The 21585-nt window shown below is 41.2% G+C and overlaps 5 protein-coding genes across 8 annotated transcripts; 3 read left to right on the forward strand and 2 right to left on the reverse strand.

Moving 5' to 3' along the window:
• Window positions 1-57: 57 nt before the first annotated feature.
• LOC108045144 (serine/threonine-protein kinase PLK4) lies at window positions 58-3011 on the forward strand. The gene is made up of 7 exons (XM_017124366.2): window positions 58-201; window positions 261-356; window positions 412-1183; window positions 1242-1695; window positions 1757-2273; window positions 2331-2480; window positions 2550-3011. Exons 1-7 carry the CDS (start codon window positions 166-168, stop codon window positions 2835-2837), a joined length of 2313 nt encoding a protein of 770 aa, XP_016979855.2. The 5' UTR covers window positions 58-165; the 3' UTR covers window positions 2838-3011.
• A 291-nt stretch (window positions 3012-3302) lies between these two features.
• On the reverse strand, window positions 3303-8594 carry LOC108045155 (neuronal membrane glycoprotein M6-a). Of its 2 annotated transcripts, XM_017124377.1 has the most exons (5): window positions 8179-8594; window positions 5777-5989; window positions 4731-4890; window positions 4367-4671; window positions 3303-4311 (listed from the first exon to the last, which is right to left on the reverse strand). In XM_017124377.1, exons 1-5 carry the CDS (start codon window positions 8180-8182, stop codon window positions 4034-4036), a joined length of 960 nt encoding a protein of 319 aa, XP_016979866.1. In that variant the 5' UTR covers window positions 8183-8594; the 3' UTR covers window positions 3303-4033. The 2 variants fall into 2 exon arrangements, with proteins under 2 accessions (XP_016979866.1, XP_016979867.1); XM_017124378.2 differs by lacking the exon at window positions 5777-5989.
• Window positions 8595-8896: 302 nt separating this feature from the next.
• Window positions 8897-17258, forward strand: LOC108045145 (Golgi apparatus protein 1). Of its 2 annotated transcripts, none has more exons than XM_017124367.1 (6): window positions 8897-10058; window positions 10463-11672; window positions 11749-12146; window positions 12620-12988; window positions 16082-16451; window positions 16684-17258. In XM_017124367.1, exons 1-6 carry the CDS (start codon window positions 9342-9344, stop codon window positions 16959-16961), a joined length of 3342 nt encoding a protein of 1113 aa, XP_016979856.1. In that variant the 5' UTR covers window positions 8897-9341; the 3' UTR covers window positions 16962-17258. The 2 variants fall into 2 exon arrangements, with proteins under 2 accessions (XP_016979856.1, XP_016979857.1); XM_017124368.1 differs by having other exon boundaries at window positions 11749-12134.
• Window positions 13013-15522, reverse strand: LOC108045147 (glutactin). Its single transcript, XM_017124369.2, has 5 exons — window positions 15192-15522; window positions 14716-14859; window positions 13915-14566; window positions 13666-13856; window positions 13013-13601 (listed from the first exon to the last, which is right to left on the reverse strand). The coding sequence occupies exons 1-5, from the start codon at window positions 15447-15449 to the stop codon at window positions 13167-13169; spliced, it is 1680 nt and encodes a 559-aa protein (XP_016979858.1). The 5' UTR covers window positions 15450-15522; the 3' UTR covers window positions 13013-13166.
• Window positions 17259-17565: 307 nt separating the features above from the next.
• Window positions 17566-21421, forward strand: LOC108045151 (nuclear hormone receptor HR78). 2 transcript variants are annotated; one of them, XM_017124372.1, is made up of 5 exons: window positions 17566-17768; window positions 18271-18358; window positions 18431-18751; window positions 19448-19717; window positions 20011-21421. In XM_017124372.1, exons 2-5 carry the CDS (start codon window positions 18319-18321, stop codon window positions 21183-21185), a joined length of 1806 nt encoding a protein of 601 aa, XP_016979861.1. In that variant the 5' UTR covers window positions 17566-17768; window positions 18271-18318; the 3' UTR covers window positions 21186-21421. The 2 variants fall into 2 exon arrangements, with proteins under 2 accessions (XP_016979861.1, XP_016979862.1); XM_017124373.2 differs by having other exon boundaries at window positions 18431-18745.
• Window positions 21422-21585: the final 164 nt, after the last annotated feature.

Genomic DNA, 21585 nt, shown 5'->3' on the forward strand with positions numbered 1-21585 from the left:
TTGTGTTGGTAAATTTTAATTTGTAATCTGGCATTATAGTTTCCCAACACTAACGGTGGCGTTCCCTTTCAAATTTTTGTGGCTTGTTTGTTTACATGGCTTTGGTTGATTTATAATAACAATAAATAGCAAGTGGCTCAATCAGTCTGTTAAACAAAGCAAACTATGTTGTCCAATCGGGCCTTTGGAGAAACAATTGAGGTGGGTACACTGGAATCTTGTTATCCCACGGAATTTTCAAGCGTGGTTTGCCTTTGCAGGATTATGAAGTACAGCACTTGTTGGGCAAGGGCGGTTTTGCGAGTGTCTACAAAGCGCGTTGCTTGCATACTCACCAGGATGTGGCCATTAAGATGGTAAGGAATCCTTTGAAATTGTGAATCAAAAAATTAATCATTAATTTGCCTTTAGATCGATAAGAATCTGATCCAGGGCACTGGACTCACCAACCGCGTTCGCCAGGAAGTGGAAATCCACTCCCGCCTGAAGCACCCATCTGTTCTCCAGCTGTACACCTTCTTTCAGGACGCTAACTATGTGTACTTGGTGCTGGAGCTGGCCCACAATGGGGAACTTCATCGCTATATGAACCATATTGCAAGACCCTTTACGGAGGCGGAAGCTGCATCCATACTAAAGCAGGTGGTGGCCGGTCTGCTGTACCTGCACTCGCACAACATCATGCACCGCGACATCTCGCTTTCCAATCTTCTGCTCAGCAAGGAGATGCACGTGAAGATTGCCGACTTTGGACTGGCTACCCAATTGAAGCGCCCGGATGAGCGGCATATGACGATGTGTGGAACTCCCAACTATATATCGCCAGAGGTGGTTTCACGTGTGTCCCACGGTCTGCCAGCGGATGTCTGGAGCGTTGGATGCATGCTGTATACGCTGCTGGTTGGACGTCCGCCCTTTGAAACAGACGCCGTGCAGTCCACGCTTAACAAAGTGGTCATGTCTGAGTATCTAATGCCGGCTAATTTGTCTTATGAGGCGCAGGACTTGATAAACAAGTTGCTAAAGAAACTCCCACACGAACGCATTACCCTGGAGGCAGTTCTGTGTCATCCTTTCATGCTGAAAAGGGTGGATAATAGCTCAAATGTTGGGCACTCAACGTCGAGAGGGTTCAGCCACAGCCTTGAAAGCGGTGATAGTGGAATTATAACGTTTGCTAGCAGTAAGTATTAATGGGACATCGCTAATTGGTGGAATTTTCTCTAATCGATCTAATTTAGGTGACTCAAGGAACTCCCAGGGAATTCGTTCTGTGGATAACTCAAGGCCACAACAAATGCTTCCCCAAGTACAAAAGGAATATATGCCGGATCGCCATCAACTGGCTTACGATCAGCCTGGTTTATTTCGGCAGACTTCAACAGGACTGGTAGAGCAAAACTGGCCAGGAACAGCTAAGGCTCCACCTTTTCGCATGAACATGGATATTGTACCAAACTCTAGACCAGCGCCTCTTAAGGAGGAGCGCATTTCGGTGCCACCATTGAGCACCAAAAGGTTACTACCGACGCGATATAAGACGAAGAATGCTATAATGAGTATTTTGCGCAATGGTGAGGTGGTTTTGGAGTTCCTTAAATTTCGGCCAAAGCTAAATGAAGATCGCATTAATGATATTTGCCGCATATCGGAAGACGGGCAGCGTATCATAATTTATCAGCCAGATCCTGGGCGGTAAGACAAGGGTTATGATCAAAATAAAAGTAATGATACTTAATACTTTAATCAATTTCAGTGGCCTACCAATAAGAGAGCAGCCACCAGATCTTATAATACCGAGTGGTGATTGTGTTTATAATTACGAAAATTTGCCCAGTAAACACTGGAAAAAATATATATACGGAGCTCGATTTGTAGGTCTGGTGAAGACCAAAACACCGAAAGTCACATACTTTAGTGCCCTAGGAAAATGCCAATTAATGGAGACGATGACGGACTTTGAAATTCGCTTCTATTCGGGGGCCAAGGTGCTAAAGTCTTCCACCGAGGGACTTAAGGTATACGATGCAAATGGAATGTTGCTGTCGGATCATTCCTGCTCGGAGCCACGATCCTTAATAGAGCATGGAAACGAGTGTTTCACTCACTGTGTCAACATTAGTAATGCCTTGGAGGTTGCTCAGACAAAAGACAATACGTGTTTTCCAGTCACAATCGGACGAAGACCCATACCAGATGTACAACCAGCTCAAAGATTAGATGGCCTTAGGGATACCACAAACTTTGCGTTTTCCACACCAAAATCAAATCAGGTAGATATATTTAAAATATTATGTGGATTGTAAAATTAATTTGTTTTAATCCTGCAGGGATCAATTAACTTTTCCGTAAGCACTATTTCGTCGACTCGAAATACCACAGACTTCGGAAGCGATTGCTCGAGGTCAAATATGCTAGCCGCCCATCAAAATGTCCCCATCAAGCGTATCAACATACCTGATATTGGTATCGCTACTGAGGTAATGCTCTTTTGTATAATTTTATTTTTCAGACATCCCTACTAAATTTTTAAATCCTTTATCTTTTAGCTCTCCCATGGAGTTGTCCAAGTGCAATTTTATGATGGATCAATAGTGTCTGTTATTCCACACATTCAAGGTGGAGGTATAACATACACCCAGCCCAATGGAACTTCAACCCACTTCGGCAAAGACGATGACTTGCCTTTTGCGGTCAGAGATAGAATCAGTCAGATACCAAACATTCAGCTGAAGTTAAAGACCGCTCCATTGCTGGGAAGCGGCAGAAAGATTGACTACAACAATGCAATGACACCCAAAACGACAACGCCTTGCTACAATCGCATACTTTTATAACTAAATCAAAAAACTGCTCAAATAGTATTTTAAGTTTGAACGAATATATTTGTATTATAAATTAATGGTAAATATATTTTTTAAGTTTTTTCCTGTCCTCATTTTAATGAGTAAATCAAGTGGTTTGATTAAAAAAAATGTAAAGTAAAAAAGAATTTTGCTCAAAATTAAATGTAACTATGTTTGTCTTCGTAAATATATAAATTGATCTCTTATTTTAATTGAATGATTCAAGGGTAAGCTAAAAAAAACATTTCTTCTTAGGGGAAAAACTTGTTTTTGTAAATATAAGTCTGGAGCTCAGATCCTGCTCCGTTAAACAGAAATATCTATATGAGACCTGAATCCACCCAGTTGATTTAAAAAGACTGATTTTACTCAAATATTTTTATTAATTAAATTTTAGAAGTCTACGTGTAAACACTCCTTATGTCGTTCTACCTTTTTGTATAAGTGTGAGGTTAGAAAAGTGTAGTATAAAATATATTATTATTATTATGTAGGTGTATATATTAATTACAAGATAAATATATTTATACTTAGTCCAATCTTTAGATTAACATTGTCTTATTGAACTGTTGCTACCGCATTTACAGAAATACTACGGCAGGATTCGTATTGCTTTTATGTTGTAGATGCAATAGTGAAATATACACATGTTAAAGTTATTTCTTGCACTAATCATGCACGGATGGATTACACTATATAATGATAAGCTGCGATTAACTAACGTATTCGTATTTGAATAAAATGCATTCGGCAATTCAGAAGAATCAATTTGAGCATAAGCATTTGTCTGTTATGTTTGTATGGACTTATAGGTTGCAAACAGAAACATAATGAATGTAAGCTAACTTAATGTAGTGGACGGAAAAGTAATGTTAGTAAAAGAGTGAAGAATATAAAAAGCTGAATTTCAGTGGGATATTTTCTTTTGGCAGTTTGTACTTGGATAAAACTACTTACTTATGTATATGAAGATGATTGAACATAAATAATTGTTGAAGCCACTAACTCATTAAATGAACAAGCAAAACTTTAAACTCAACTTTAATCTTAGGTCTAAACAAAAAATCTTAATTAAAGTATGCTGGTTTTCGTTGGAAATTTGTTCATCTTTCGTTGTATTAAGCGAGAATATCTCAAATAGCGCTGGACTTCTCTTTAAGCTCAAATTGAATCTTCTGAAATATGTCCTAGAAACGATCCTTCGAAGTAGCACTGTACTCGAGCTCGTTCAGATTTTGGATTTCCTGTAGCTCCTGGAACTTTTCGTGATCCCGAATATGGGCATAGTTGGCAGACAGGCACATCAGATAATGGACCAGACTGAGCAGCACCAAAAGTGTGGATAGGGTGGCCAATATGAACATGACCTCAGCATTCTCCACACCGTCCTTGCAGAAAGCCTTTATTTCGTACTTTTCACAGACCTTCATATCCTCGAGTTTCGTGTTTGGTGGAAACATAAAATCTGAAATACCGGTGAAATATCAGTAACATATATGTTGTTGTATAATGAGACTTACGGAATTGTGTCAAATCAATGCAGCTTTGGGACTGCTCCACACTCGAGCACATGTTCCAGAACATTGTATAAATGAAGGTTACCACAACTAGGAAACAAAGGATCAGGCTCCAGACAAAATTTAGCAGGTAGGTTATGCCCATGAGAACGGCGCACGAGATTCGACCACCCACTCGCGATCGCCACGCCCTGTAAACCTTGTATCTGGTGGCACCGGTGGCCAAAAACCCGACGAATAAAATCATGAATCCGAGGGCCGCCATGCCGGCTCCAATTATAACAAATATCATTTGCACCGCTTCGATCCTAAATAAATTAGATAGTTCAAGTAAATCATATTTGGACAGTGCTAATTAATAACTCACCATATCAGCCGCAGGTGAAAGACCTGGTCAACCATTATGACGGTGAGTGAGGCCCCGCGGTACATGGTGAAGCAGAAGATCCCCACTCCCAGGAGGCACATGAGTGTGGCTATCAGAGTGGCATATGGAATGCGCGCCATGCACGATTGGCAGCATTCTCCTAGAAAGATTAAATAGTATTTATGAGACAATCATTAGATTTTTTTTGAGTATAAAATTAAACTTTAGCTTTAATAATTAGTAATGTTTTGACATTAATATATTTAGGGTGTCTTAAAACTGAAATTATTATAGGGAAAAATCAAAAAATTAAATGGGTACAGGAAATTAAAGTCGCTTTGCATATATATTTATTTAATTTAAATAATATTTTTTTTATTGCGAACGTTAATTTAAAACCTTTTTAGTTGAGTCAAAAGTCCAAATTAATTCACGGAATCCGACCCTGCATCGTATCAATCCAGTTTCGAAAAACGATAATGAAATTTGTACGTTGGCAAGATTTAATAAGCTCATGCATAGAATGTAATCTCTAAAATTATCACCATCATATAATAATCAAACCGGAAAAGTTTTTATCTTTTCTTTTTTATAAAAAAAAAGGTTTTATAGACAGCATTGTGGTTTTTAGTATAATATATATTTAATAAGTTTTAGATGTTATTTAATTATTCATTTAAAAGAAGTGACTCACTACAGAGAAAGGAAAATAAAGAATAATAACTGTGCTACAATAATAATAAAGGATAATAACAAAGTAAGCTTAATGAGAGAAATGTTTAGCGTTAAAGAGACATACAAATATGCAGGTACATTTCAGACAAATACACATACACGAATAACAGTTGCTTGTGCAAGCATAGGTGGAAAAAGACAGTGATAAGATAACAGGTGAACCAGCGACTAGTGGTAACAGGTTGTCCAGTGATTCACGTAAAGCAAAATAAGCACAAAGTGTACACACAATGCTGTGAGAGTGAAATCGTTTTATTGCACAATCGGAATGCATTTTATGCTCCGGGAATATCCTGGAAGTCGGATCGTACCTTCGCCTCCGCGCTCTGTGTACCTGTCCAAGGAGTGATCTGAGCGGTACGAGTTACGCCGACGGTTCTGGATGGACGGATTGTACGGATTTCCGTTGTAGGCGCGCGTCAGAACTCCGCCATCGTCCTCAAAGTTCGTCTCGAGCAGGATCTCCTCGCGGGGATCCCGGATGCGATCGCGGTTGTTCCCCTTGCCCGGCATACTGCACAATGCTTTTGGGAATCGGGAGTTACAGAGAGGTTTTAGTTACACACTGCCTTTGGGAAATAAGCGGTCGAGCTGGGGCTCGGTGAGTTTAATCAGCACACAATGAATCACACGCGCACCGACGTCATCCAATCAAGAGTTCCAATGATTATAATTTGTCTTTATAGTAATGACAGTGAACAGCGACTGACGCTCCCGTAGAAAAGAAAGAAAACTGAAAACACTGAATGGGCTGTCGTTCGACATCGAATGGATTCTCAGAAGCTCGAAAGAGAGATATCATAGTAACCAGCTCTTTTAACTGCTTTTTCAAAGAGCGTAGCGTTCGTTTGCTTATTCACTCTCAGCGATATCAATACACAGACTAAAATATCTACACATTTAAAGTGAATATAAAATACCTCACATTTCAATTTTTATTATTTTTTATAAAAAGTTTCGAATCTAGGCTTAAGTTGTTAGACGCCTTAATCTTTTTCTTTAAATTAAAATATTTTGTATTGTTGTTCATCCCAATGTGGGTGGGTAAAAGGTTATTTGCAGCTGTCATACAACTTCACTTTAAATAGAACAATATTTTTGTCGGTGTATACAATTGGTTCTGTTTCAATTAATGAGACAATTACAACGAACTTGCTGGAGAAGTTCAGTGCTTCGGTCAGGTCAAAAAGTCACACTAATAAAGGAAATAAGATAACCTTATAGAAAAATGTCGTTTAAAGGACCAGTAATAACAATTAACTTTTCATTACATTGTTTATTAAGAAGAATTTTCCGCGATTCAGGTGCTAAGCCGGACGGTAAATCGAATAGAACAATATGACATTTGATGCTGATAAAAAATAAATCATGTTTACTATTCTTTATTGGGTCACGCCTGGTTACTATTGCACACATAAATAATAGTAACCCTATTTTCATAATTGGGGTAAAATGCATTCTGACCTTTTTTGTATCCTTTTTATCTACGATTTCTTTAAATGTAACTAAGCTAATTATGTGGTTGGCGGCTGCTTAAAGTCTATCTAAGACAGACGGGACAACGACCCCAGAAAAGCAAATGAAACATCCAGATGACATCCTGCCAGCGAAGCGAGTGAAGAGCCTAGGCCCTTTAAATGCATCCGCATTTGAGAGATTCTCACCGGAAGTCCCGCGGTGTCTGTGGCAGACGGACTGAAAATTGCCACCGAGGCTTTGGAGCAGATGCCAAAAGCTGGATGCCAATGACACCAAGACACAAGCACAGGCTCGGCATTAGAGCTAAACATTAATTCCGGTAGCGTGCAATGACTCTTGGCGAACGAAATGAAGTCGGCTGCTAGAGCGTAAATATAATAATTCAGGAAGACCAACTGCAAACTATAATACTCTTGGCAGATTTAGAAAGATAGAGTCGCTAATCTGAGACAACATGCTCAAGAGATTTACAATTGTACTGCAAAAACGTAGTCTAAGACTAACCTCAAGTTTAAAATCTAGGGTTTTATTTTAGCCACATGTATTTAAAAATAAAATTGTTTGTAAAAAGTTTATATTTTGTTGCAGGGGAGAGGGGGTAAAAATAGATATCAACGATTTGTTAATATAAATACAGCCGCTATCAGGAAAAAATTAAATCTTTAAAAATTGTGCCTGCTTGCTATTAAGTTTGGGCAAATGAATAATATTTTTTTATGTTTTTTACACTTTTCTTACATAAAAAATGCAGTTCGCATAGTTATTTTCAAAAAATAACAATAGTTTTGCGTTTGAAGATGAATCAATCAAAGAAATTAGTCCAGAACCTTAATCCATATTAAAATTAGTGTTAAAGGCGGGAATACAATTTGAATAATATTTGTTTTCCAGTTTATTTTATAGTCTTTTGTGAACAATAATGTAATAAAAAAAAACAACAATGATGATTTTAATTGGTTTAAATATAACATCATTTCAAATGAACTCAAAACATAAAATTTATTCGGTATCCTTCTTCCTCCTTACAAACTTCTGACCAAAACAATAATAACCTTTAAGTTACAGCACTAAGCTTAGTTTCCCACGTGACATGTTAATTTAATAATTGGAATCCAATTGGAATCTATAGTTTAACCAAACAGTTTCTAAGCAAGCTTAGTTAGTATTATTATTTTTAAAAAGAGTTTTTTGAGTTTTCAAACGCTTATAAGCCCATAAGGCTCACCCAACTTACCCATTTTGAATAGCTGTGATTTGTTACCAGTTTCAGCAATTAAATTATATCATTTAAATATTTCCAAATGCAAGTAGATCTGCAGTGCAATTTATTAGTTGCGTTGGAATTTCTGAAGACTTTTACATCTGTTTGTATGTATACACAAACGCACAAACACCTCGCTCTACTTGGCAAACTAAAAACAAGTTTTGAGGTGTGAGCTTCGCAGTGGAAGGGTAAACTAAACTCGCGCTTAAACTGCGTTGCACTTGACTATTGTATTAAATTGCGATTATAACCGAAAACCACAGGTGGTTGTATTAATAGCGCTTATAGTTAAACACTGGCACGCATTTATTATCCTAAGCCTTCAAAACGTCAACTGAATTCGACCAAAAACAAGAAGTATCTACACAATAACGAGTTTATTGTGAAGGTGGAGTTACATTATATCGATAACACTATCGGTATACCAGGCGTTAGGCCTTTTCCGGGTGTTATTGTTTTTGTATATTTTATTGCTATTTAGTATTTTTGACGTGTTGTGTACCGTGTGATCTTGCCATTTTGCTGCAATTCGCAGAAGCCTTCAGTGTACAGTGTTTACGCTGCCTCGTACTGTTGCCTCGTAAAAATCACCTACATATAAAATTTAAAATTACTTTTGAGAGCAAAGCTTTAATTGACCACCTGTCCATCTCTAATTCTGGGTCATGGCTATCGATAGATCGCGGGCAAGCCGATAGTTCTGTCCATATTCCATCGCCTGTTGGTCGTCAGCGGATATTTTGCAAATATAATTGATATTAGAACTTTAAATGCCGCAATAGCAGCTATTTAGGCTGTGGCAATACTCCCACCAGATATTAGGCAGCCGAAAAAGCTATCCAAGCGATGACCAGGACGTGAGAGCGGCGGAACTGCAAACCGGCCATCTATTTTACACATTCTTGTTGTTGCTGGGCGCTGCAATCCGAAACACGACGAATATATTTGCTTTGCTTTTGCTGATGTATTTCGGTTAACAGCAGCGCATCGAATCGCCGCTACGACTGCATATATAGCCGCTCCATTAGCTGACGCAAGCAATTCGCCGCTGAAGGTGTTTTCGATGACCGACCACTGAGACCGGAGTTTAGAAGATCCGTCATCCAGACAGACAGAACACTCACCCGGCAAACATGCTCCACCTCCTGTTGGTCTTCTTTATGGCCACGGCCACTTCTGCCGGAGATTCCCTCCAGCGCATCCGGCGAGCCGCCATTGACGTGGATAGCTCAAAAGCCACGCACAACATCATTGATCTGGCTGAGTGCCAGGACCTCAAAAAGCTGTGCACCCACCACAAATCCACGGATAATCTGTCCATGCTGGAGTGCGCCCTGACATTCAGTTCCAGCCAGCTGGAGGACCTTCCCGAGGGTTGCCAGCATGCCCTGTGGATGCAGCAGCGCCAGTTGCAGCTGCCCGCCTGGATTGAGAACACCTTTCTGCCCTCCTATTGTCCCGCCGAGCGGTCCAAGCTGGAGACCTGCCTGAACTCCATACACCTGTGGAGCTGCCTCGATCAGCAGCGATTAAAGCTGCCACAGAATAACGCCTGTCATCAGCACCTGAGAAGGGCCTATGAGGCTTTGGGACAGGATTACACCTCTGTGGATGAGTTCTACACCGCCTGCGGCCTGCTCGTGGAGCAGCACAAGTGCGGTCGGCTGAACATCGACCACCTGCCCTCGGTCCTGTCGCAGTTGGGCACGGTGCAGTGCCTTCAAACGAGCGCCAACAAGGCAAGCCTTGAGCCCATCTGCCAAGGCGCCATTAACTCCATTGCCATGCAACGTGGAATGATGGAGCTGTTCCGCGTCTGCCAAGAGGATCTCTCGTCTCTGTGCACGCAGGTGAGTGGAATCTTTAAAGGCTTCCCAATCAAATGGTCCACTTAAAACCATTTAAAATAGGCTGTGTCCCAAAAAAAATGTATTAACAAATTAATAGATAAGGAAGCAAAAGCATTCAGTGTGAATAATGTTGTTGAAACGTTTCACTATTGCCCCAAATAATTTAGATAAGATTATTTAAATTAGGCAGTACACAAAATACTGTACTGTAGCATTGTTGTAACGAAAAAAACATTAAATATTATACGAAGTTGACGGAAAATAATAATAAATATTTAAAAGCAGCAAGAATTTGAAGACAGTTCATACATTCTATATCTTTCTTATGTGTTTTTATCTATAATGAAAAGAAATGATTCTAGCTACTGAATAATAACGGAAGTATGTTATCTTTTTCGTTTTAGGAAAAAGCCGGCACAGCTGGAGCGTTTAAATGCCTGGTGCGACACAAAAACCACGCCTCGATGTCGCAACAGTGCGCTTTACAGATCACGTTAAGAGATCAGGAAATGGGCCGCGACTATCGCGTGTCTCACGGACTTGCCAAAGCCTGTAAGGAGGACATAAAGCTGTACCACTGCCGGCGCGGCGTTTCCGAGGACAAGCATGTGCGGTTGGCCCAGATCTTGCTCTGCCTGGAGTCAGTGTCCAAGAATGGTACCAAACTGGCACCCGCCTGTCTCACCGAGTTGACCGATCACCGACGCATGCTGATGCAGGACTATCAGCTGTCACCGGAGCTCCTTAACGACTGTGCCGATGATATACCCAAATTCTGTCCGGATGAGCATAAGGCGCAGCTGGTTAATGGCATTACCAGTACGGGTGGCGAGATCATCCACTGTCTGCTGGAGCATGTGAAGGCCAGACGCCCGCAGCGACGAGTAACGGCGCAGTGCCAGCGTGGATTAGAGACCCTGATTAAGGCCAGCGATGCGGGCGAAGATTGGCGCGTAGATCCGGTGCTAAGGCGCGCCTGCAAGCCAGTCGTCGATGTGGTCTGCAAGGATGTACAGGGTGGCGACGCACGAGTCATGAGCTGTCTGGTGGAGCACATTGGCACCCCCGTGATGCTTCCAGAATGCGAGCAAGCACTCCTCATTATAGAGTACTTCGTGGCCAGAGACTTCAAGTTGGATCCCCAGCTGTACAAACATTGCCGAGATGACGCGGTGAAGTACTGTCGTGCAAAAAGGCAGTGGGACGATGCGCAGAACATACAAATGGACCCGGAACGGGGTCCCATGATTCTTCCCTGCTTGCACCGCATGGCCTTCAGCGAGGACGAGCGTCAGACTTTGAGGAAGGACTGCTTTAAGGAGGTTAAGCGTGTGATGAGACAGCGCGCCATATCTATGGACTTGATTCCCGAGGTAGAGGATTACTGTCTTAACGATCTATCGGCGTTCTGCTCTGACTGCACGGAAAAAGGCAGTGAAATGGAGTGCCTACAAAAAAACATGGACCAACTGCAGCCGGAGTGCAAAACAGTTGTGGTCAAGTACACGGAGGAAGAAGCTGCTCATGTGGAGCTCAATCCCGTGATCATGAACGTTTGCGGTGAGGCCATGCAGCAGCACTGTTCGGCGATCCTCAAGAGCGGAAAGGATAATGGTAATTTCGGAATTAATATTCTGTGATAGGGAATTCTGCAGTTCATTAATTAACACATATTTGCAATTATTTTTAGGTGACATGATGGACTGTCTTATAGCGCACAAAAATGACGCCGATTTGCGCAAGGATCTCCGCTGTCGGGCCGCCATTGAGCACTTCCAGATCATCTCACTTAAAAACTTCCACTTTACGACCAAGTTCAAGGAGGCGTGCCGTCCGTATGTCCAGCGCTTTTGCTCCTCGAGCGCAACCAAAAACGAGGTGGTGGCTTGCCTTAGCGAGGTGATGCGCAATGACACGATCAAGGCGCAGCGACACCAGATCCCGAAGGAGTGCCGTCATCAGGTGAAGGCGCAACTCTACCAGCAGCGCGAGAGCATCCAGCTGGACCCCAAGCTGGCAAACGCCTGCAAGCGCGAACTGGAGCAGTTCTGCGAGGAGGAAAAAGGGCCCGGTCAGGTGAATGAAAAAGCAAGTTATCTAACTCATCCTTAACCACTAAAACTCTTTAACACTGGAAAGGCAAGTACAAAGTATTTTTGTTAATTGGAAAAAATATTGATGACAATCTTTATTTATTATTTATTTATTTTTTTGTTTAAAAATAATACTTTTGTAATATAATATAACATTTTAGTTTTTTTAATAGAGTTTTTTTTTGGTATCAGCACCCTAAAATCTATAATGATATTATACTTTTATTAATGTAAATTGTTGGTGCAACACAGTGTAGTTTTAGATTCTCTTTTCTTAATACTTTTTTAATGAGAAATCATTTTTTTTGAGCAATGAAAAATATTTACATATAAATAAAAACTTTTTCCAGTTTACAAATATGAACTTAGCCTTATTATGCCTCTAACTCAACACATTTCATACCCAAATCCAGAAAAATTATACATAAATATGAAATACTGAATTTTTTTATATATAATCGATTGCAGGCCCTGGAGTGCCTTATAAGGAAGACGACTAGTTTGGGTAAGCCCTGTCATCATGCTATCTTCATGGTCAAGAAATCGGAGTTGGGGGACAGCGGCACTGACTATACGCTTCTCACCACGTGCAAGGAAATGATCTACAAGTTCTGTCCCAGCACTGATTCGGGGAAACTATTGGATTGTCTCAAGACATACAAAGATGACACGCAATTTGATCAGCGGTGTCACCTGGTGGTGGTCAATCGCATGATCGAGCAGAATACAGATTTCCGATTTAATCCATCACTGCAAAGCGCGTGCGGAAAGAACATCGATCGGTATTGCTCCAACATTGTGGCCAGTGCTTTGCCGAATGAGGAGCTAAATGGAAAGGTGAGAACTACAATTTTAGAGAACTGTTCTGGCACTGAAAATGTGTTTTTTAATTCACCACAAAAAAGGTTATTTTGCCTGTTCTCCTTTACCTACTAAAGTACTTTATTTTTTTTATTTACACCTTTAATATCCTATACATAACACTGATATTTACATTTCCTAATTAAGCTATCAATTAAAACTCCACATCCTCTCGCTGCAGTCTCCCATTGTCAGGATCGTCAATTGCGGCAGTCAGAGTTTCCAATAAATCTTCTCCTTTAGTTATCTCCAAATTGAGTTGATTATATGGCCCACTTGCACTGGTCAAAGGACTCAGTTCATTGGGAATGCCATCAATGGCAAACGAGGTCCACAACTCCACCATTTTCTGTGCCATCTGAGTATCCTGGCCTTCAAGTGGATGAGTGGCAAATAGATAGATGTTGTCGTTCGAGTGATGCACTCCTCCATTGAATGGATAGTGTGAGTTGCCAAACTCATAGCCAAATCGAGTGTATTTGCCCTCGTACTCAAAACTATACAGATACACTGGTGAGGAGGTTTGTCGATTGTAGATTTTGGTAGCCAGCGTTATCACTGGGGATTTCATAAAGATTGCCGAAGTTAACTGTAAATAGGGTGTACAAAAATTAAGAATTTCTGTTTTTTTTGTGGTCATTTTTTAAACTTACATCAAAGTAAGAGGGAACTGCAGCATTGTGATCATGGCTATTGAGGATCTGAGGTTTGAAGAGCAACCGATTCAAAATGTTATCCGAGAGTCCCGATGTATCATTAACCATATCATTGATACCTTGGGAAAACTGACGAACACTCAACGAACTCACATTGGACACCTTGGCAGCCAAAGCATCATAGTAGGCTGAAATAAAACAATGTTAAGTAATGAACAAGAATTGGAAGCTTATGATGACACTCACATGCTAATACGAAGGAACCATCATGTTGAGTAAACCCAGTTAGCAAGGGAATCTGTTTGCTGTAGCTTTTCACCAGCTCATTGGGCTGTTGCGGCAGGATACCCTGTAAATCTCCTATGATTGGCGAAAATGACTCTGAGGTGGTAGCCAGTAGAATATCTTTAACCTTTGCTTTTTGCAAGCACTCCACGAGCTGATCGTGCTGTTCGCAGCCAGGACATCCCAACTGGCCACATATCCGACGCGATTGTGCTGGTGGATCCTTGTTGATGGCCCAGCTGGCGAGAATCGAACCGGACTGCACAATAGCTCTCTTAAACAGATTGTCGCCAGTTTTAGGACTCACCAACAAAGCACTAGCTACTCCGGCTCCAGCACTCTGACCAAAAATAGTTACCATCTCTGGGTCACCACCAAAGCGATTAATATGCAATTGCACCCAATCGAGGGCCAGTAGGATATCAGCGATGGGCGCATTTCCGGGCAGCTCTTCTGTGTATGTCGACAGCCAGCCCAGGGCTCCCACTCGATATTGGGGCACAACAAGTACCACATCTTTCTCTAGGATATAGTTTGGTGGGTGATCCTCGGCGGATCCATTATAGAAGCCACCGCCATAGATGTAGAACATTACAGGCTGTCTTGCAGAAAGCTAAAAAATAGTTGTTAATCAGTATTTTTATTTCGTAGTTTAATTGACGAAACAGCCTATTTCACAATCGTAAAGTCTCAGCACTTTGGAACCTAAATTGCACTCTATGGTTATAATGATTAGGACTATCATCATTAACTTTTACTCACATTTTTAGTGTAGACCGACAGATTGAGGCAATCTTCGAGTTCAGCATCAGACAACTGGTCATCCAGATTAGTTATCACGGGGCAGCGTTGTCCAAAGTTCAGTGCGCCGTGGGAGCCCGTCCATGGTGATCGGGCCACAGGTGGCTAGACGCCGAAATATAGAATAGAAAGCATTTGCATTTCGTCATAAACCAGCTTATCAGTTAAGGCGACGCAAAACTTGAATGTCAATACAAAAAAAAAAGGAAAAAAGTAGTAGCTTTTTAGTATTAGCCGAACAATCTACTAACATCAATTATTTATATTTATTAATTAAACTGCGGTGAGAGAAAGAATTCGGCTGGCTACGGTTAGCTTCCTTTCTTTGGTTTAAAGTGTTATACTTGATTTTTTACTGACGTTTTTATTTAGTGAAAAATACATTTGAGCAGTCAATAATTTCGGGTATGACTTTTAGACACACTCAACTGACTTACCCGAAAGCGTAGCTCCTCCGTTGGTGGTTCGGCATAGGGAATGCCACGAAATTGCATAAAAGTTTGATCCGTCCAAGCTGTGTAACCATAATTCCCAAGCACTTCTCCCTGGCCATTGGATAGTTCCACCGTTACCGTTGCTGAATCGGATGCATCAGCTCCTTGGCCGCCGGTAAGAGTGATCACAAGAAAGGCGGTAAGAGCAGCGGTCACCATACCGCACAGAGTCAGCATCACGTATACGCCGCGTCTACGCATCAGACCCGACTAACGACAACTTTGAACGACAACTGAATCGAGAATGAAACGGCTGTGAAGTCTAACGATTTGCTGGTCACCGTGTTATCATGGCGGTGACGAACACAAGACGTTATTTTATACCCGCTATTCGTAGAAAAAAAAGGTTTACTGATATGGTTTAAATGCTTATTTGAGATCTCGGAAACTATAAGAGCTAAACAATTGGGATTAAGCATGCGGGTTCAAGCAATGCCTATGCAGCATTCTACAATCAAAATTACTTCCTTATCTGCGATGCTTTCAATTGAACAACCTTTCAATTGACCATTCATTAACGGGTCAAAACTAAAGGGCTTTTAACTCCTATCTAAGCTATAATAGTTTTTTATTTTATTGTCGGTGTTTTGCTAATCTTTTTAATTGAATTAACTCTTGATAAACATTTTTATTATTTATCAACTTTGGCATGTGTAAGGGCTAAGGTCCTTAGTTTGAGACGGTCAGTGCGTACTTAAGACAATCGAAATCTTATCAAAATTATGTTTTCTTGTGTTGGATATTAAATGCAAATTAAACTTGCCCTTTATTGGTTTTAATTTAAAGCTTAATACTCTTTAATTGAATATACATTTTTGTTGATTACTTTGCAGGTGATTCACTGTCTAAAAGACAAGTTCCGCCAGTCAGCGCTGGACGAGCCATGTGCCAAGGAGATGATCAAGATCCTGCAGGAGCAAGCCCTCAACAACAAGCTGAATCCGCTGCTGCAGGTGTTCTGCAAGTCGGAGATCCAGGAACTGTGCAAGGCAAATATTGATTCCGACGAGCACGGCCAAGTGGAGGAGTGCTTAAAGACGGCCTTCCTGCAAAAGCAGATAATCAATGTGCAGTGTCAGATGGAGGTGGCCGCACTGATCGCGGAAGCTAAGGCTGACATCCACGTGGATCCTATTTTGGAGACGGCCTGTACCGTGGATCTGTTGCGTTACTGCTCCAAGGTGTCGGCCGGAAATGGACGCAGTAAGCTGACATAAATATTCTTAACTAGATTTTTCAACCAAGTCATATTCGGAGACTAGGGAACTTAAGATCTAAATCTTTCCAATTGACTTCATTACTTTTTTCTATTAGTTAATTTTTTAAATATTAAACCAATTGAATGGAGTGTTTGTAGTTGACTAAAACTCTAAGTGCATTTAAACAAATTTAAAAATTATAATAAAAAAATTCTTTTATCATCTTTACCTAATAGAGCTGAACTGCCTGAGGACACTGCTGAAGGATACGCCAAACTCGCTGGAATCGGACTGCCGCGAGAAGCTGGATAGGCGCATCGAGATGTTCCGGAACGCGGACGACACGCTGGCGATGCCGCCAGAGGATATGCACCAGCTGATGCAGCAGGTGGTCACCTCGCCGTCGCGCAAATTCTTCCTTGTGATACTGATGAGCGTCACGGGCCTGGTCTTTCTTACCGGCATCTTCCTGGGACGGGCCACCAAACGTGCAATGGGCTTGAAGAATAAATAATTCAAATAGTAGACTGTAGTTGCTGTGTAGGCAGAGTGTGCATGTTTGTGAGCTTGTTGTTTTCAATTTCGGCTGACCCATGACCCAATTCCGATCCTTACTTTTTCTCACCCTCCAAACTGCCTGCCTTTTAAATATTTGTGTGAGCAATTTGTGGCTTAATCGTTTATAAGACCAAAAATTAAGCGAAAAAAGAGAAAACAATAAACTATTCTAGTTCCATTCTTAGGGCCTGTTTTGTTATACCTTTTTTGTAACAATTTCACCTGTATATTAAATTGTATTTTTGTAAGCAAACGCTTATCGCATTTTTTAAAACTACCACTTTATGGCACCAACAGGTGTTTTTAGACGGGGGCATTACGTATTATGATTCTATTTTACAGACTAGGAAAAAGTATCATGGTTTTTAAACAAATCGCATTAGTGGAAATGCTGACTTTATATATAGGTTTTTACGTTAAAAAATATATATATTATACATTTTAAATTAAATTTGTTCCGTTATATTTTACTTGCTCAACAAGTGTCTTAGTATTTTTGAATAAGTAATCTTCTATTTTGGTATATTTCGGTGACCCGGATGGTATATTATAGTGGCGGAGCTGCGGTCACACTACTGGCCAGTCATTCGGAACAAGGAGATTTTCTGCCGTGAGAAAAGCTTCCAAAAAGGTGTCAAGTGCCTAGAAATAGTACAACTATTCGAAAATACTTTAATAAGAAACAAGTGCCTGCTAGAAGTGCTACTTCAAAAGTGCGAGGATGGTGATATCAAACCTTCAATAAGAATTTTCAAAGAGCCAAGTAAGCAAGACCACTTTAAAGCATTCACATCACAAGCACCAACACAATCGCAACCGAAACGGGTTCTATTAAAATAGCTAACGTAGCAAGCATCTACAGATTAGTTCAAAATAATAGCAGTAAATAATTAAATATATCCCAAATATTTAAAATTTTTTAAAAATATAAGGCAGTTTAGGAGCTAAAGTGCCATCGATTTTAATAAAAGTCGTCTACATTAATTTTATATCTTGAACTAAAGAATTTAAGTTTTAGGCCTTTTATGCTAGAAAAAAATTAATTATTTAAATCGACCAATTTTGTAGTATTGTAGACCTAGTAGTAGTTCCTAAAAACCTTTTACACAATGTTGAACTTTCCAAAGAACTTGTGAACAAATTTAAGATACTTAACAAAATTTATTTTTATGCTAATTAGTGGGTTACTATTAACAGTAAACAAATAAATTTAGGTAATTGAATTTATAATGAAACGTCTAAAAAAAATAAAATTCTTCTTTCAGTATTTTTTATAGCTTACGACTATTATTTTGCCGGCTGCTGTAGCGACAATGGACGGCGTTAAGGTTGAGGCGTTCATCAAAAGCGAAGGTGAGTCCAGTCACACGAGTCATTGCACCTTGGAACCCGTACTGACACTGCCATTGCCCTTTGACCTTGCAGAAAGCCGAGCGATGCCTTTGCTTGGAGGCGGCGGTTCATCAGGAGGCACTTCGATCACAGGAGGCGGCGTGGGAATGGGAGCCGGAGCGTCTTCCACGCTGAGCGTGGAGCTGTGCCTGGTGTGTGGGGATCGGGCCTCCGGACGGCATTACGGGGCCATCAGCTGCGAGGGCTGCAAGGGCTTCTTCAAGCGCTCGATCCGCAAGCAGCTGGGCTACCAATGCCGCGGGGCCATGAACTGCGAGGTCACCAAGCACCACCGGAATCGGTGCCAGTTCTGCCGACTGCAGAAGTGCCTGGCCAGCGGCATGCGAAGTGATTGTAATTTTCGTTTAAGTCGTCGTCTCAAGCTATAACCGAATCTCTGGCGTGGCCAGAGTCTACGTGCTCCAGCAGGCTATAGCAGAAGTGAATTCGAGACATTCTTTTAAAAGAAGCTAACTCCCAGGGTCTTTTTACACGAGCTTAACATTATTAATTTTTAACATTACGGGTGCAATACAAAAAGAAATTGTCAAGTATATGTGGTTATATATATTTCGAACTTATATTTGAGATATCAGTTCAACATATTTTATCGGTATTTACAAAGCCAAATAGGATATAACTCAGATGAGAATTAAGTTCAACCTTTGTTTAGATCTGTTTTTTTTAAAAAAGCCGTGTTTTCTTGGCAGCCATGACATTCAGAGGAGCTTTAATATCTTCTATAGTAATTTTATTAACTGTAGTTTCTTTTTAATAGTGTCTAAGAGTACGGTTTACATTTTTAAAGCTACATGCGAAACTAATTGCATATCCAGCGTTAGCTTCTCTTACATGAATATCCACTGCAATTACTTGCTCATCATCTTGAATCTGCATCTGCGGGGGCACAAAAGATTCCCAACCAGCACACATTCACACTAACCATCTCACCCACTTACTCACATCGCCTGGAAAATCATCAAACCGCATCTTAATCCCAATTCTTGCTCTATTTAATTGCTTTCCGTTCTGTGCAACTTTGATTCACAGCTGTGCAGCACGAGAGGAAACCGATTGTGGACAGAAAGGAGGGCCTCATCGCCGCTGCCAGTGGCTCATCAACTTCCGGCGGTGGGGGCAGTTCCTCCACCTACCTCTCCGGCAAGTCTGGCTATCAGCAGGGGCGTGGCAAGGGGAACAATGTCAAGGCCGAGGCCGCGGCCACGCCCCCCGTGCACAGCACGCCAGCAACGCCCTTCACATTGAACGAGAATCTATTCCCAATGGGACTGAATTTTGCGGAACTAACGCAGACATTGAGTAAGTTCATCGTGAAGTGCAAATAAATTTATAAAGATTAAATTGTAATTTTTGACTTGTACAGTCCACGATATTTTCAATATTTTTACCCAGTGACTTGTATAGTAAAAGGTCATGCAATAGTCTCAAATTAAGCCAAGTTATCGATTTAAATGCTGCACCTTTAAGATACTCATTTGGTTTTATAAGTCAGTTTAAGATATCACTGGAGTTAGGGTTGTTAAAGTAAATATATAACTAAATTGTTTGGTACTATAAAACAAATGTTTAACAAGTTGTATTTTGTTTTCCAGTGTTTGCCACCCAACAGCAGCAGCAACAACAGCAACAGCAGCAGCAGACCGGCAGCTACTCTCCAGATCTTCCAAAGCCAGATCCCGAGGATGATGAGGACGACTCGATGGACAACAGCAGCACGCTATGCCTTCAGCTGTTGGCCAACAGCGCAAGTAATAACAACTCACAGCACCTTAACTTCAATGCTGGAGAAGCACCCAGTACGCTGCCCACCACCTCGACGATGAACCTCATCCAGAGCTCTCTGGATATGCGGGTAATCCATAAGGGTTTGCAGATCCTGCAGCCCATCCAAAATCAACTTGAGAGGAGTGGCAATCCAAGTGTGAAGCCTGAATGCGATTCAGAGGCGGAGGACAGTGGCACCGAGGATGCCGCCGATACGGAACTGGAGCACATGGATCTGGACTTTGAGTGTGGAGGCAATCGAAGTGGTGGCGGCGATTTTGTCGTCAATGAGACGCTCTTTGAGCAGGATCTTCTCACGGATGTGCAGTGTGCCTTTCATGTTCAACCGCCAACTTTGGTTCACTCGTATTTGAATATTCATTATGTGTGTGAAACGGGCTCGAGGATTATCTTTCTCACAGTTCACACCCTTCGAAAGGTACCAGTTTTTGAGCAATTGGACGCACATAGCCAAGCTAAGCTGTTGCGGGGAGCCTGGCCAGCACTGATGGCTATAGCTTTGGCTCAATGCCAGGGTCAGCTGTCGGTACCCACCATAATCGGGCAATTTATACAGAGCACTCGCCAACTGGCGGATATCGATAAGATCGAGCCGCTCAAGATCTCCAAGATGGCCCATCTCACCATGACGTTGCACGACTTTGTCCAGGAGCTCCAGACGCTGGAGGTCACGGATCTGGAGTTTGGTTTACTGCGGCTAATATTACTCTTTAATCCGTCACTCTTGCAGCAGCGCAAGGAGCGCCAGTTGCGAGGATATGTCCGAAGAGTCCAACTCTACGCGTTGTCCAGTTTGAGGCGCCAGGGAGGAATCGGTGGAGATGAGGAGCGCTTCAATCTGCTCGTAGCTCGACTACTTCCACTGAGCAGTCTGGAGGCGGAGGCCATGGAGGAGCTGTTCTTCGCCAATTTGGTGGGTCAGATGCAAATGGATGCTCTGATTCCCTTTATCTTGATGACCAGCAATACCAGTGGCCTATAGGTGGAAATGAGGAGGAGGAGGGAGCAGGCATTAATGCTGAGCCGCCCAAAAGCAAGACTGAAGATGGACCAAGTGCGGGCAATACACATAGCAGATAGGCAAATCCCCATAATATTTAAATTATACTTTAGCAGACAATATTCTAACGTGCAACCTTGGGTTTATTGTTGTTCACAGATTAAACGGAATCGATTTCCCAATAAAAGAATATGTTATATGGACTACGATTAATTAAATACATTTTGTATTTTCTATTAACTTTATTGGGAAAAAACTTAATTACATTAATAGAAATTTTCATTTCAAGAAATTCATTAACTTGTTATTGCAAGTTATCCAAACAGTAACCCTTTTAAATTTAATTACTTTTTTTTAATAAATTGTTAAAATATTTCCTTTA

Source organism: Drosophila rhopaloa, unplaced genomic scaffold (genome assembly GCF_018152115.1).
Source record: "Drosophila rhopaloa isolate 14029-0021.01 unplaced genomic scaffold, ASM1815211v1 contig_47, whole genome shotgun sequence".
Taxonomy (NCBI): domain Eukaryota; kingdom Metazoa; phylum Arthropoda; class Insecta; order Diptera; family Drosophilidae; genus Drosophila; species Drosophila rhopaloa.